The following is a 14,403-nucleotide window of genomic DNA, read 5'->3' on the forward strand; positions in this document are numbered from 1 at the left end:
CCGTCATCTGTTCCTGTGTGCTCTGGTCAGATATATCCTTCTCCCGAAGCTGCAGATTCAGTGCCATCCTTTGAGATAAATTCTTCTCGGGGGAGGGGCCAATTGTCTATCAATGCACTGTCTACTGAATGGAAAGCAAAAGGAGTGTGTGTGTGTGCACGCGCACGCCCATTCAAAGGAGTATTACTCAACCACATAAAAGAACAAAACACTAACAGACACAACAAAACAGATGAACCTCAAAAATACTATGTTAAATACTACTAAGCACTGACACTGAGTCAATCCTGACTCCTTGTGACCCAACAGGAAACCCTGTGGGTTTTCAAGCCTATACATCTTTATACGTGCAAAAAGCTGCCTCTACCTCTTGTGGGGCAGACGGTCAGTATGAATTGCTGCCCTGGAGGCTGGCAGCCCAGTGCTCAACCCACTACAAGTAGAAGTCATTTATATGGCATTTGTAGAAAAGACAGAAAATCATAGAAATAGAGAGTAGTCACCTAGGAATTAGAATAGAAGTGGGAATTGACGCTAGAAAGTCACAAAGGAATTTCGGAAACGCTGAACATTTATTTCTACAACTGGATTTTAGTGGTGGCTCCCAGTGTAGAAATGTACTACTAATCCTCAAACTATACACTTAAAATAGATCATGTAAATTATATGTCAATAAAACTGTTCAGAGAAATATAAAATTGGAATCATTTTATCATGACAGATCACCCAATGCAATTTCCTTTGTTGTGGTTATTGTTTTTGAATTCCATACTTTATTGTTTGGGACTTAGCCTTAATGTCAGGAAGGGAAGTGCAGGATGCTGAGAGTCATATCGTCTGCTCTTTACCTGCACTATAGGGTCCCTGTGAATCAGTCAGCTTGACAGCTGATTGTTTAATGAGGGAGAGAAAAACACAGGTTAATCAATACCTAAGGTTTTCCATTGCTGATTTTCAGAGGGAGATTGCCAGACATTTTTTCCTAGTCGAATTTAGGAAGTTCTGCTGAAGCTTGTCCACCATGGGTAACCCTGCTGACATTTGACATAGCAATGTATTGCCTCTAGCATCAGAGGAACAAGTCAGCCCGACAGACAGGTGGTAACGGAGGCACTGAGGCACAGATGGGCAACCCCTGGACAGTCTTTCTCACCAGCACCATATTTCAAATGCACCGATTCTTCTTTGGTGTTTCTAATTCAATGTCAACATGCACGTGCATTTGAGGCAACTGGATGCCATGGCTTGGGTTGGGCGCAAAGGAACATCCTTGCTTTTCAACACTTTGAAGGGGGCTTGTGCAGCAGATTTAACCAATAAAATGTGTCCTTTGACCCTGACTGCTGTTTCTGTTAGCCTTGATGGTGGATCCAAGCCAAGCAAAGTCCTTGATAACTTCCATCTTTCTGTGCTTACCATGATGTTACCTACTGGTCTAGTTGTGAGGATTTTTACATGTGTACTGTAATCCATGCTGAAGGCTGCAGCCTTTGACCTTCATCAGCAAGCTCTGCTCACTTTAAGCAAGGAAGACTGTGACCTCTCCTTATCACACGTTAATAAGCCTTCTTCCAACCTCGATACTGCATTCTTCTGCATATAATTCAGTTTCTGATTATTTGCTCAGCATCATGAATAAATATGGTGAGAGGATGAAAAAATGAAATTGGGAAATTCAGCCACACGTTTAAAAATAACTTATTTCCTAAAATTAAGTATTTTTTCCTTTTCTTATTAAAAAGCACCATATTTATTTAAAGCATATTTAATATTTTAAGAAAACACATGTCAATATATAAGGGGGCACAAAAAAATGGATTTCCCCCCCAAAAGCTATGTGTTTACTTTTGTTTTACAAAACAACCTTATCACCTTCAAAGTACGTACCATTACACTCACCTCTTCCATGACAGAAATCTTCGCTCTGGCTTATTTTAATATATCTGGTGGCCTTTTCTGTTGAATTTGTTATTTTCTTGTTTCTATTTTTATTGATTCTGTTATGTTTCCCAGTTTATGAAACACAGCAGAAGTGGATACACAGAGACAATAACCGATGCAATGCTTTACTGGGCATAGGGGGGAGGGGCAGGAGAACTGGGGAACAAATAATCAATGGTGGGGGATAGACTAGTACTGATTGTGATGATGCATACATAACCCTTTTTAAAGGTGACTTAACTATGGAAATGTGTATGTGAATTTTGTATCAATAAAACTTTTTAAAAGCCATACAAATGCTAACATTTGGAAAATCTAGGTAAAAGGGATTTGAAATTTTTTTATGCCACTCTTGTCAAGTTTTTAAAAAAAAAATCTATAACTAAATCCAAATAAAATAGGTATGATCACAAAGTTAAATTTAGTACAATGTTGCCACAGAGCAACAAAGTATTTAATGTGGCTCTTCTAGCCAGAGCCTCGGCTACTCCTAGAAATGCCTTTCCCTGATGGGCTGGGTAGGAGAAGGCAAGGGAAGTAGCAGGAATCATTGTACTTCCAGCCTGCTGAGCCCGCTCAGAAGCAAGAGGGAGAATCTCACTTCCAGCAAGGACCAGCTATGAAGTGTGCCCTCAGAACCCGAATATCCCGACCCAGTGAACCGCCTCAACCCAGAAGACAATTTTGGCATCTGAGGAGTGGCACAGGCGCAGAAGTAGCGCACCTGCAGCCAGACTGTGAGACAGAGCTGTGGACTCCCAGCCCAGGGAGCATGTAATGCTGAGTGCTGTGGGGCGGGAGGCTGACTTGTGGGTAGGGTGCCTCTGAGCACTGAATTCAGGGAGTTGGATTCATGGACCCACAAAGCTGGAGCTGAGCCCTGAAAGAACTCTGTAACATTAACTGACTGCACTTAAAAAAAAAATCATTTTATTGGGGGCTCTTACAGTTCTTATAAGAATCCATACATCAATTGTAACAAACATATTTGTTTATATGTTGCCATCATCATTTTCAAAACATTTCCTTTCTGCTTGAGCCCTTGGTATCAGCTCCTCTTTTTTCCATCCCTCCCCCACCCTCATAGACCCTTGATAAATCATAAATCATTACTATTTTCAATATTTTACACTGTCCACTGTCGCCCTTCACCCATGTTTCTGTTATTCACCCCTCTTGGGGGGGGCAGTTATATATACACTGATCATTGTAGTTGGTTCCCTGTTTCTACCCACTCTCCCCCCACCTTTCCCCTACCCTCATTGCATTGCTACTCCCAGTTCTGTTCCTGAGATGTTTAACTATCCTGGATTCCATGTGTTAAGAACTCTTATCTGTACCAGGGAGGGGGGAGCCAACAAAGCCAGGGACAAGGGAACAATAGAGATCTAAAATCAATGGCAAGGAGGCAGTAGAATGCCTGGTGGGGTTTGATCAAGTGCAATGTAACCGAGGGAAAGTACTGAGAGTGGAATGAAGGTCGAACCTGATAGTGGGACAGGAGGAAAGTGAAAAGAAATCAAGGAAAGAACTAGGAGGCAAAAGACATTTATAGAGGTATAAACATAGGTATGCACATATGTAAATGCATTAAAATATAGGTCTTTGTACATATACTTAAATGTTAAGTATTAAGGTAGGAGACGGGCTTTGGGTCCCTAACTTGAGTCCTCCTTTAACGCAAGAACCCTTTGTTCGAAAAACCTGGCATTCTGTGGTGCTCACCTTCCCAACACAATTGAAGTCAAAGTGGGTGCATAAGCAAACATGGTGATGAAAGCTGATGGTGCCCAGCTCTTAACTGACTGCACAATTCTATCCTGAGCATTTCCACCTGAATTGTAACCTGTTAACTTCCATAATAAATCCCATAATTGTGAGTGTTGTCTGTGAGATGACTGTGATATGTGAATTACACGCCAGTAACTGTTGGGGGAAGGATACACTGGACAAAACTACTAAGACAGACTATATTCCTTTAAATATAAGCATACTTTCTTCCTCTTTCCTTTTACTTTTATTTTGCTTTATATGAAATGGCTACCAATAACAGAGGAAATGATGCTGGTAGCTTCCTATGGTCTAGGGCAGATGTTTAATTATTGAGATAAGAACAAAACAAAACCCAGCAAATTGGGATTTATATTTCTATTTGTACATAAAAGGTTAATAAATAAAAATTTACATCCTATTTCTACTTATATAGATTACTATTATCTTACAGATACTACAGAAAAGTGACTAATAAAAAGGAGTGTAAAATTCAAGTCAAAGAAATGGATTTTTCCATTTCAAAACTATCTGTGAATATAGGTAAAGATGATATATCCAGGTGCAGTATAGCACTGATGAAACACATTACTATCCTCTAGTTCAGGGGTGCTCAATACATCAATTGCAAATGTAGTGTGGGTAGACTGCATGGCATTAAAAAAATAGACGGAAGCCTATCATCAATCCCGTCACTTAACTGACATACAGCACAGCCAATCTTATGCAATCTTAGGTGTCAAACACATGCGCAAACAACTGTGTTAAGTGCAGCAAAACTGACCAGTTCAGCTATCGCCAATTTTTAGGCCTTGTTTTCCCCTCTTAAACGTTAAGAGTATTCAAATGAATGGGGGAGCTGGTCCAAGTAAGAAGACAAAAACATATCACTTTCATACGAATGGGAGACCTTGACACTACAAGCCAACATTCAGCTGAAGTCCAGAGCACGTGAACAGCTCTGGAACTTACTTGTAGAGGGTAAGTACCCAAACATGAGAAAATGTGCTACCTCCTTGACTGCACTATTCAGCTCTACTTATTTATGTGAGGCAGCTTTTTCCCACATAAAGATCATTAAGCCCCAGTACCATTCCACCATGACTGATGATCATTTGGAAGTGTGCTTGAGGCTGGCTGTCAGCAGCTACTGTCCGGACTATGCATCCCTGGCTCATTCCATTCAGTGCAAGTCATCAGAATAAACTCAGGCAATGACAAAAAATGTACATAGTTAATGGTGTTGTGTTGTGCAATATGGACTCATGTGGCTATGCAAGGTACATAAACATACATTGTACAAAGAATTATCAATGCATTTATGAATAAATGTAATAAATAAATAAATAAAAAGAAATGTAATAAATATATGTTTTGCATTTTTGTAGTTAGTAGATCATTTTGACTTGGTCACTTTATAAGTAGTTCGCATGTTAGAAAAGTGTGAGCACTCCTGCTCTAGTTAATATTTTCTCCCCCACTATTTTCACCTTAGTTTTGCCTCACTAGTCTTGCTATATACACTTCTACAATCAAGATCTTTCGATGCATGAAATACAAGAGAGATAAACCTCTCAGAGACAGTAATGGAAGGAATGATTCCCTGAGGGCACAGGAAAGGCGGGGAGGGGACTGACAGCAATGGTGAATCTATAATCCCACTCGAGGGGAACAAACAACAGCATTGTATAGGTGAATGAAAACATTGGATGGTATAAGATATGACAAAAATAATAATATATAGTCTATTAAGGGTCCATGAGGGTTGGTAGAGTGGGAAAGGGAGCTGATATCAAAGAGTTCAAGAAGATGGAAAATGTTTTGGTAATGATGACACAAATTGTACAATTATGCTTAATCTAATGGAACTATGGATTGTAATAATATCTGTAAGAGCTCCTAATAAAACGTTTGTTTGCTTGTGTTTTAAAAAAGAAGGGATAGATCTATTGTAAGCAAGAGAGAAAAATCTGACTCGACAGCAGTGAGTTTGGTTTAAATTTGAGCTCAAAGAGGTGCTTAGTCGATCGCTGAAGACAATGGGTGCACAAGAAAATGTGGTGAAGAAAGCAGATGGTGCTTGGCTACCAAAAGTTATAACACCTGAAGTCACTGAAGACAATGGGTGCACAAGCAAGTGTGGTGAAGAAAGCTGATGGTGCCCAGCTACCAAAAGATATAGCACCTGAAGCCTTAAAGACCTGAAGATAAACAAGCAGCCATCTAGCTGAGAGACAACAAAACCCACACGGAAGAAGCACACCAACCTGCCCCTAATCGATCGCTGAGGACAACGGGGGTACACTAGCAAAAGTGGTGAAGAAAGCAAATGGTGCCCAGCTATCAAATGATACAGCATCTGGGGTCTTAAAGGCTTGAAGACAAACAGGTGGCCATCTAGCTAACAAACAACAAAACCCACAAGGAAGAAGCACACCAGCCTACCCCGACACGAATGCTGAAGACAAAGCGGGTACATAAGCAAATGCAGTGAAGAAAGCTGATGGTGCCAAGCTGTCAAATTACACAGAATCTGGGGTCCCACATGCTGGAAGATAAATAAGGGGCCATCTAACTGAGAAACAACAAAGCCCACATGGAAGAAGTACACCAGCCTGTAAGATGACAAGGTGGTGAAAGGGTCAGGTATCAGTCATCAAAGACCAAAAACAAAAAAAAAATCATAACATTGTGAATGAGGGGGAGTGCAGAGTGGGGACCCAGGGCCCATCCGGGGGAAATTGGACATCCCCTTGCAGAAGGGCTGCAGGGAGGAGAAGAGTAAATCAGAGTGCAGTGTAGTAACGATGAAATATGCAATTTTCCTCTAGTTCTTAAATGCTTCCTCCCCCTCCACTACCATAATCCCAATTCTACCTTACATATCCGGCTGGTCCGGAGGATGTACACTGGCACAGCTAGGAACTGGAAATACAGTGAACCCAGGACAGATGAACCCCGCAGGACCAGTGGAGAGAGTGGCGATAGCAGGAGGGTGGAGGGAAGGTGAGGGAGAAAGGGGGGACAGATGACAAGGTCTACAAATGGCCTCCTCCCTGGGGGACGGACAGCAGAGAAGTGGGTGAGGGAGACGTTAGATGGGGTAAAATATGATAAAATAATAATAATTTATAAATTATCAAGGGGGAGGGGGGAGGGGGGAGCAGGGAGAGGGAAAAATGAGCTGACACCAAGGGCTCAAGTGGAAAGCGGGTGTTGTGAGAATGATGAAGTCAACATATGTGCTAATGTGCTGGACACAAATGAAGTATGTACGGATTGTGATGAGTTGGAAGAGCCCCTAATAAAATGATTATTTAATTTAAAAAAAAAGAAAGAAAAAGATGATGACAACATATGTAAAGATGTGTTTGACAAAATGATGTATGTGTGGATTTTGATAAGAGATGTAAATAAAATAAAATTTAAATTTAAAAAAGTGCTTAGTATCTGAAAGAATGTATTTTTGTGGATGTGAGTCTATGCTATCACCACAAGAAAAACTAGTTATTAAAAAAAAGTAAAGAATTCAGAATAGAGAGCCAACCTTAACAGTATTATTAAAACCATTCTACCAGTGGCTCTATGTGAATGAGGGCTCTTATACCAAGTTATCTTATAAGCTTCTGGGCAGGTTAGCAATTTAGAAAGCAAAATTATATAAGGCCATAAAAACCCAAGTATACTAATATATTACGTATTACAATCCTTTCTAAGAGAAAAGGAAGCAACTGCCCTACTTCCTAGTGGACTAACAGGAAAACTTGTGAAGTCCGTTTCCCTTTCATTTCAATTTACTGATTATTCCATAATCTCCCTCAGGGAAAAAAGTTCCTAAAATTAACACCATCTTACATAAAACTCAAAACCTTCAGGAACTGTTTTTATAGGGAAATAAGGTTCATTTGGGCCAGGCTTTTTTCTGAAGGGGAGGAGTTGATATAGGAGATTCTGACCATTTATCATTAAAATCTTGATGCCCACATTGATTTGCTTCTATTCTGTACTTCGCTATAGATCTATATAAAGGAGAACATCACACACCTCTTTTCAAATAGTCTTTTTATCTCATTGTGATATGTCCAGAAGCTTTCCTTTTTACATCTAACCACAAACTACTACCAAAATGCAGCACCAGTGCAAACATAACATGGAAGGTGGTAATGGGAGCCCAACGAATGGCCAAAAGAAACATCACTGGGTCTCTCCCTTTGCCCTTGCTGCAGCTTTCCACTCGCCCATGTGCAGCAAGAATGAGGAAGTGGCAAAAAATGAAAGAAGGGAATTGAAATCTACTACTAAACAACTAGCATACCCCATACTTACTGAATTATTTCCTGAGAAAATAATCCAGGAAGTTGGACTATATGAAGAAGAATCAGAATTGGAAGGCTCCTAACAATCCATGACACGCAGGCGCAACTTTCTTGCTCAATCAGTCAAGAGGACTTGAAGCAATGACTGAAGAAAAGCAAAGGCTTGTCGTCATTCTGATCACAATGCAGTACAAAGAACACCAAAGTCCTCACAAACCTGCAGCAATAGAAAACATCAGGATACTAGGAGCCACAATCAATTTTCATGAAAGCAGGAGTCACGAAATCAAAAGATGTTATACTGCAAATCTGTTACACAAGACTTTTTTTAAAGGGTTGAAGAGCAAAGCTATAACTTGGAGGACTATTTCCTGGAATTTCCCATTACCTGACATGCATACAGAACCCGGACAATGAAGAAGTGATGTGTGGTGCTAATGAAGAGTATTTACAGTACTATGGACTACCACAGGAGCAAACAAATCTGTCTTTACGGAAGAAGAGCCAACATGCTCCTTAGAAGCAAGGATAGTGAGACCGTCATGGACTTTGGTCCTATTTATCAAGAAATCCTAGAAAAAGACAGCCTTCCTAGTAAAGAAGAGGGCTAGCCAAAAGGAGGAAGACCCTCAAAACAACAGACCGACGTGGTGGCCGTAAAAATGGGCCCAAAGATAACAATTGTGAGGATGGGGCAGAGCCAGGCAATGCTTTGTTGCAGTACACTGGGTGGCTCTGAGTCAGAACCGGCTGACTGGCACCTACACCACCGCCCGATGTCCACAAAGCAGGAGCGCTGACTCTGAAGTCAGGGCACGAGCAATGACGGAGAAAGCACCCTCAGCAAGTTAAATGCGAAGGGGTGGTCAGACCTTTGAGGTAAATTATGTTCCATGTTACTTTCACTCTCAAGCAACCATGCCATGACTTACTGTGGTAAGAGATGGTGTTCTTCTTTTGTTAAAGACGAAAATAGTTTTATTATGGAAATTTTTAAAAATACATAAAAGTAGGGAGAGGGAAATGTACATTACAGTATCCATTATTCAATGTCAACAATATGCCACTGGCTATTTGTAATATGCCATCTATCCCTCTCCTTACCAATTTTCCCCCTGGCATATTTAAAATAAATTCTAGGCATAATTTTTAATGAACTTTAGAATGAATCTCTAAAAAATCAGAACATAACAAAAAATTTCAATAACATACGCCAAATCCACTTCCATAAGATTGATTTTGTCACATAGAAATCATATAGGACCGAGTAAAACTGCCCTGTAATGTTTTCCAAGGCTATAAACCTTTAAGGAATATCAAGCTGAGACATTTTCTCCTGTGAAGTAGTTGGTGGATTCGAACTGTTGACCTTGCAGTTAGCAGCTTTAGCCGCTGCACCATTAAGGGTCCTTAGAGACCATCAACACACTGAAAACAATCACTCTTTACTATCACGGAAATGCCTAATCCCTATTAAAATTTCTTGGACTCTTAAAAATTAAGTCATTTTGTAGTTGGTGAGTGAGGTAGTTAGTTTATTGTGCCAACCTGGCCAATAAACACATGTGGGGCTAACTGAAGTGAAGAGGGATAAATGGCTCTGTGAGCCTAGCCTTTCTAGTTCTCAGGTCTCTTGCTTTGTGATGGTCGGACCAGGGTGCAGCTGCCTTAGCCTGCTTCAGCTGGCAAGGCTCACTTCCTGCAAGACATCCCTGAGGAGAAGTCACATGGACCTACCCCGATGCAGCCCTGGGTGCTGGAGCACCCATGTGGAGACCCCTGCCAGCGCTGAGATGCTTACACGCTCTCTGACTCGGCTTTCCTCCTGCAGTTGGCATCATTGCATCTGTTTTGTGAGATGAAGGAGGGCTTTGTGGATTTGTGTCGGACATATTGGTTAATGTTGGACTTGTGGGCTTGGGCAGCACTGAGTAGGAATGTTGATGCGCATTTAGCCTTTATATAAAACTCTCTCTTAAACGTTTCTGTGGATTTGTTTCTCTAAAGTACCCAGACTAACACAGTGAGTTTAAATCCAGATCTAAATGAAGCCAACACATTCCCATCAAAGATAATGTCTCTTAACCTGTAACAATTCTCTCCTCTTCCTTTTTCTTCGCAACGCTATTTATATGTTGAAGAAACTAGGTCACTTGTTCTGCAAAATGTCTCACACTCTTTTTGGCTCATCAAATCCTTATGGTTCATTTAATGTGTTTCCCCGTGTCCTTCTCTCCCTGTGAATTGCTAAAGGCTTAATGTAACTATGGATCCACCTTGTGTATTGCTGTACGAGTGCTTGGCAGGCAGTATTACCCCCTCCCTACTTCATCACCTCAGGAAGCAAGTACATCCAGCTGTCCTTCAATAGTGGTGACCAAGCTGCCAAGTTAATAAAAAATTGTTGAGAAACACCAATCAGGAGCCAGGACAGTAGGCCATGGTCCTATCCTGTAGTGTAGGTGATCCCCCCAAAACCCAAATGCGCTATCTAGGATTTCCAAGGTAATACAATTTTCATGGGAGCAGTTAATCTCATCTTTTTCTTCCACGTAGCAGCTGGCAGACTAAAGAATGAAGAAGAAAAAAATCCTATGGATCACAACAGATTTTTTTCCTGATATATTATTGGAAGATAAGTCCCCTAGGTTGGCCTTAAATCCACTTCCTACAGACAATTTCAATCCATAGTGACCCGGCTGGACAGGGTGCAAATGCCCCTTTGGGTTTCCAAGACAGTAACTCTTTATGAGAGCAGAAAGATTTCTTTCTCCCAAGGCATGGCTTGTAGTTCTGAACTGGTGGCCTTGAGGTTAGCAGTAATAATCACTTATGCCACCAGGGCTCCTGGAAATACATAGTGGTTATAGCAATGGAGCCTTGAGTATAAGATTGAGAAGAAGGCACAGAACCAGGCAGCATTTTGCTCTGTTGCACATGGGGGTGCCCATGAGTTGACAACTAACAGGCTCCTAGCAAAGAATAATTGCAATCGCAGCTAACCAGTTATGAGCATGCATGATGTGTGAGTCCTGCCCTGAGCATTTCACACGTGATCCCCTCATTCCCTATCTTACAAATGCTGTGACAGACCCCCCAGTAACCTGCTCAAGCTCACACAGCAATGTCATAACTGAGTTAAGATTTGACCCAAAGCCAGTTTAGATCTTAGCCACTCAGCGATACCACATCCTAAGCATAAATCATCTTGTATCTTCAACTGAAATACAATAGGGAAAGAAAAGTAAAGTACAAAGAGTAAGATGTTTTTAACCTCCTCCTCCTTAGAAATAATACTGTGGTGTCTTGTGAAAAAATACCAACAAAATAGATTTGAAAAGCAAGTAAAAGACGAAGAGGATAATAGTCTCTTTTTCTGCAAGTCAAATACATGTTCTCAATGATTTCTCACATTTCACTTTAGACAGCATAGACATTAAATGTGGACTATCAAAATTTTCATAAATTCGGAACAATGAAGCATCATTATAAGTACATTGATAAGAAAAGAAAATGTCCTACCTATTTCAGTTCTGCTGATGCCAATTCCATTATAAATTCTTAAGTAATTAAGGTGACAAGAATCAGAATCCTCAATGTCAATGTCCCCGAACCTGAGGCGTACTCTCTGTCCCACCTTTACCCGGATCTCCCACTCACACACAGTGCTATTGGGAGAGGTCTGCGGGTAGTTTATAGACATAAGCGTTCCACTTTCAGGGCCTAGTACGGTGTGTCCACATCCATCACCTTAAAAAAAAAAAGTTAAAATAAATGATAACTTGTTCTTACATCTTTAATTACATTATAATTACATTTGGTATTTTTTCTCTGAATATATAAAATACGTAAGATATCTAACATTGCAAAACAACACTTTCCTTACACAAGAGAAGAAATATTTCTTGGCACACGTACTCATATGAGTCACGAGAAGCCAATAGGTCAAAGGAACCATTACTTTAACATTTCAAAGAACTGTCCAATCTGGGTTACCAGTGGTAAACACGACTTTGCAGGGCACAATCATATATGCATATTCAGAATCCAATTTTTAAAAGAAATTCAATTTGTAAAAAGAATTATCAGTATTAAAAATATAAGTTTTATAAGTATATAATCCATTTCAACTATTTAATTACGAATGTCATTTTGGGATAATCTAAATGATTCCTACTCATCTTCCCCCAATTAAGTAACAAGAAAAGTAAAAGCTTAGAGCAGTGGTTCTAGACCTGTGGGTCGCGACCCCTTTGGGGGTTGAATGACCTTTTCACAGGGGCCGCCCGATTCGTAACAGTAGCAAAATCACAGATGATGAAGTAGCAACGAAAGTATTTTTATGGTTAGGGGGTTACCACAACATGAGGAACTGTATTAAAGGGTTGCGACATTAGGAAGGTTGAGAACCACCGGCTTAGATGCCTATTAAAAATGACCTTAGTATCTTGCTAGCAGCATTATTTACTCAACAAGTTTCTTCAGCAACTGGACATGGAGACTCAGGTAATTTAATGTATTGTTTATAAAAATAAAATATTTGCATCCTAAAAAAAAATTTGCATTCTTCCCTTTGTCTTCTATAAAGTTTGCCCTTCTATGAAGCACCTAGAAAGTAACATGTAATGGTCATTCTAGAAGTTGTGGGTGCTGCTGCGATAATACTATTTAGTATTTCATAATGATGGGTGAGATTCAAATGAATCTCTTTCTAATAAGATGAGAACATCCTTTTTTAAATGATAGCATATTCTCCTTCAAAAGAGTTATTTATAATCACTTTTGGAATAGTTCAGGATCTACACACACACACACACACACACACACACACACACACAAATTATTCAAAGTAGTAATGTTAGATTCTAAAACAGATGCCCTATAAGAACTGAACACAGTATCTTGCAAGTAGTGAGTGCTAAATAAATGCTTAATTGAATGAGTACGGAAACTGTACATTTAACCTTTTAAAAAGTAATTTCATATAAGCCTCAGAAGTAACTTGACTAAAAAAATCCCAAAATCCAAAACATAGATTCGTATGACAATGCTTAAAAATCATATCCTTTGCTGGTAAATTTTATTCTCAAAGCACAAGAGGGGTAGAACACATTGATGGAACAAACTAAGCTAAGTGTTCCCCTCCTAGCTAATGGATCAGCAGTTGAAACCCACCTCAGACACCAGAGGGTTCCAAAAAGTTTACAGCCTTGGAAATGCCCCAGGGCAGGACTAGTGGGCGTGCCTCTGGGTACTCCATAAACGGGAATCAACTTGACAGCAGGGGGTTTGGTCTTTTTGCTTTGTTTTATTGCTCCACAGTCTACTTTAAAATTCAGTGCTAGAGACATGCTTCTTAAACAATTATCTTAAATAAAGCTTAACTCTGAATCAAGGTTAAACTTTGGATACTTCCCACACCTGCTTTTAGTTCATACACAAAAACTATGCACAGTTCAATAATAGAATAATATGTATGGGTAACTTCAAATAAACATGTGGGTTTTTGTGTAATATGCCCACTGGTCTTTTGCAAATATGAAACTCAGAATGTAACACAACCCAGGAAAAAAAATAACCAGAAATTTTTCTTGACTACCATGAAAATACCTTGAATATCTCGGCTGAATATAATCTAAATTAAAAACACAGGAGTATAAAAACCTCCACTATGAAAATAAGAGAATTGTAATATAATAACTTTTGAGCAATCATTAACCTTGAAGGGAAAAAAGGCCAACTATCTTAAAACAGAGTTTCTAACATTATGAAACTAGTCTGAAATGTTCCCTTACTATTCAAAGGATGAAAACGCAGTTTCTAGAGATGTTTCTATCTTTAGAAAGTAATGACTGAATAAATGGTATAACTCAAAATACGAACGATCTTCTTTAACAAATAGAAACTAAAGTAGCCTTTCAACGGATTGAAAGTGTTAACAGACTACAGAGAGCCAAGCATTTCCCACAAACAGGCTGAATGCCCCACGTAGTATAGCAGACTGTCACATCCAATTCCTTCCCCAGAGTGAACTATTTAGCTTACAGTTGTCACTTTGAAATGAATTGTACAAAAAGAGTGCAAACATAAAGTTAGGGGTAACTTTGAGAGTCTTTTTGTTCATGTGTATTTTAATTCTCAATATACAGAAAGTTTCTTATGCTTCCTTCTTTAAAGCACAGTTTCTACAAGTTAACAAAACAAACACTAACTGATGAAAACCAGGGCCTTTTGTATGCACGGTGATGCAGAAAACAATTAAAACGGAGCTTTTTCAGAATCTTGTGTGTGCGTGGTGGTGGTGGTGGTGGTGGTGGTGGGGTAATGAACAGCCCACAAGCACTGTGCCAAGAATGTTCTAAAGTATGTGACTGGA

The 14,403-nt window shown here is 39.8% G+C and overlaps 1 protein-coding gene across 1 annotated transcript in view; it reads right to left on the bottom strand.

The window, feature by feature from the left end:
- Positions 1–14,403, bottom strand: part of DCBLD2 (discoidin, CUB and LCCL domain containing 2) — a gene marked incomplete at its 5' end in the record, with an annotated part of 94,041 nt that overhangs the window by 51,357 nt on the left and 28,281 nt on the right. Inside the window, one exon of the mRNA XM_004716754.2 lies at positions 11,550–11,777. Coding sequence (XP_004716811.2) covers positions 11,550–11,777 — 228 coding nt within the window. The remainder of the gene's footprint in view (positions 1–11,549; positions 11,778–14,403) is intronic.

Source organism: Echinops telfairi, unplaced genomic scaffold (assembly GCF_000313985.2).
Source record: "Echinops telfairi isolate 266 unplaced genomic scaffold, ASM31398v2 ScPeMD7_6;HRSCAF=24_1, whole genome shotgun sequence".
NCBI classification, from domain to species: domain Eukaryota; kingdom Metazoa; phylum Chordata; class Mammalia; order Afrosoricida; family Tenrecidae; genus Echinops; species Echinops telfairi.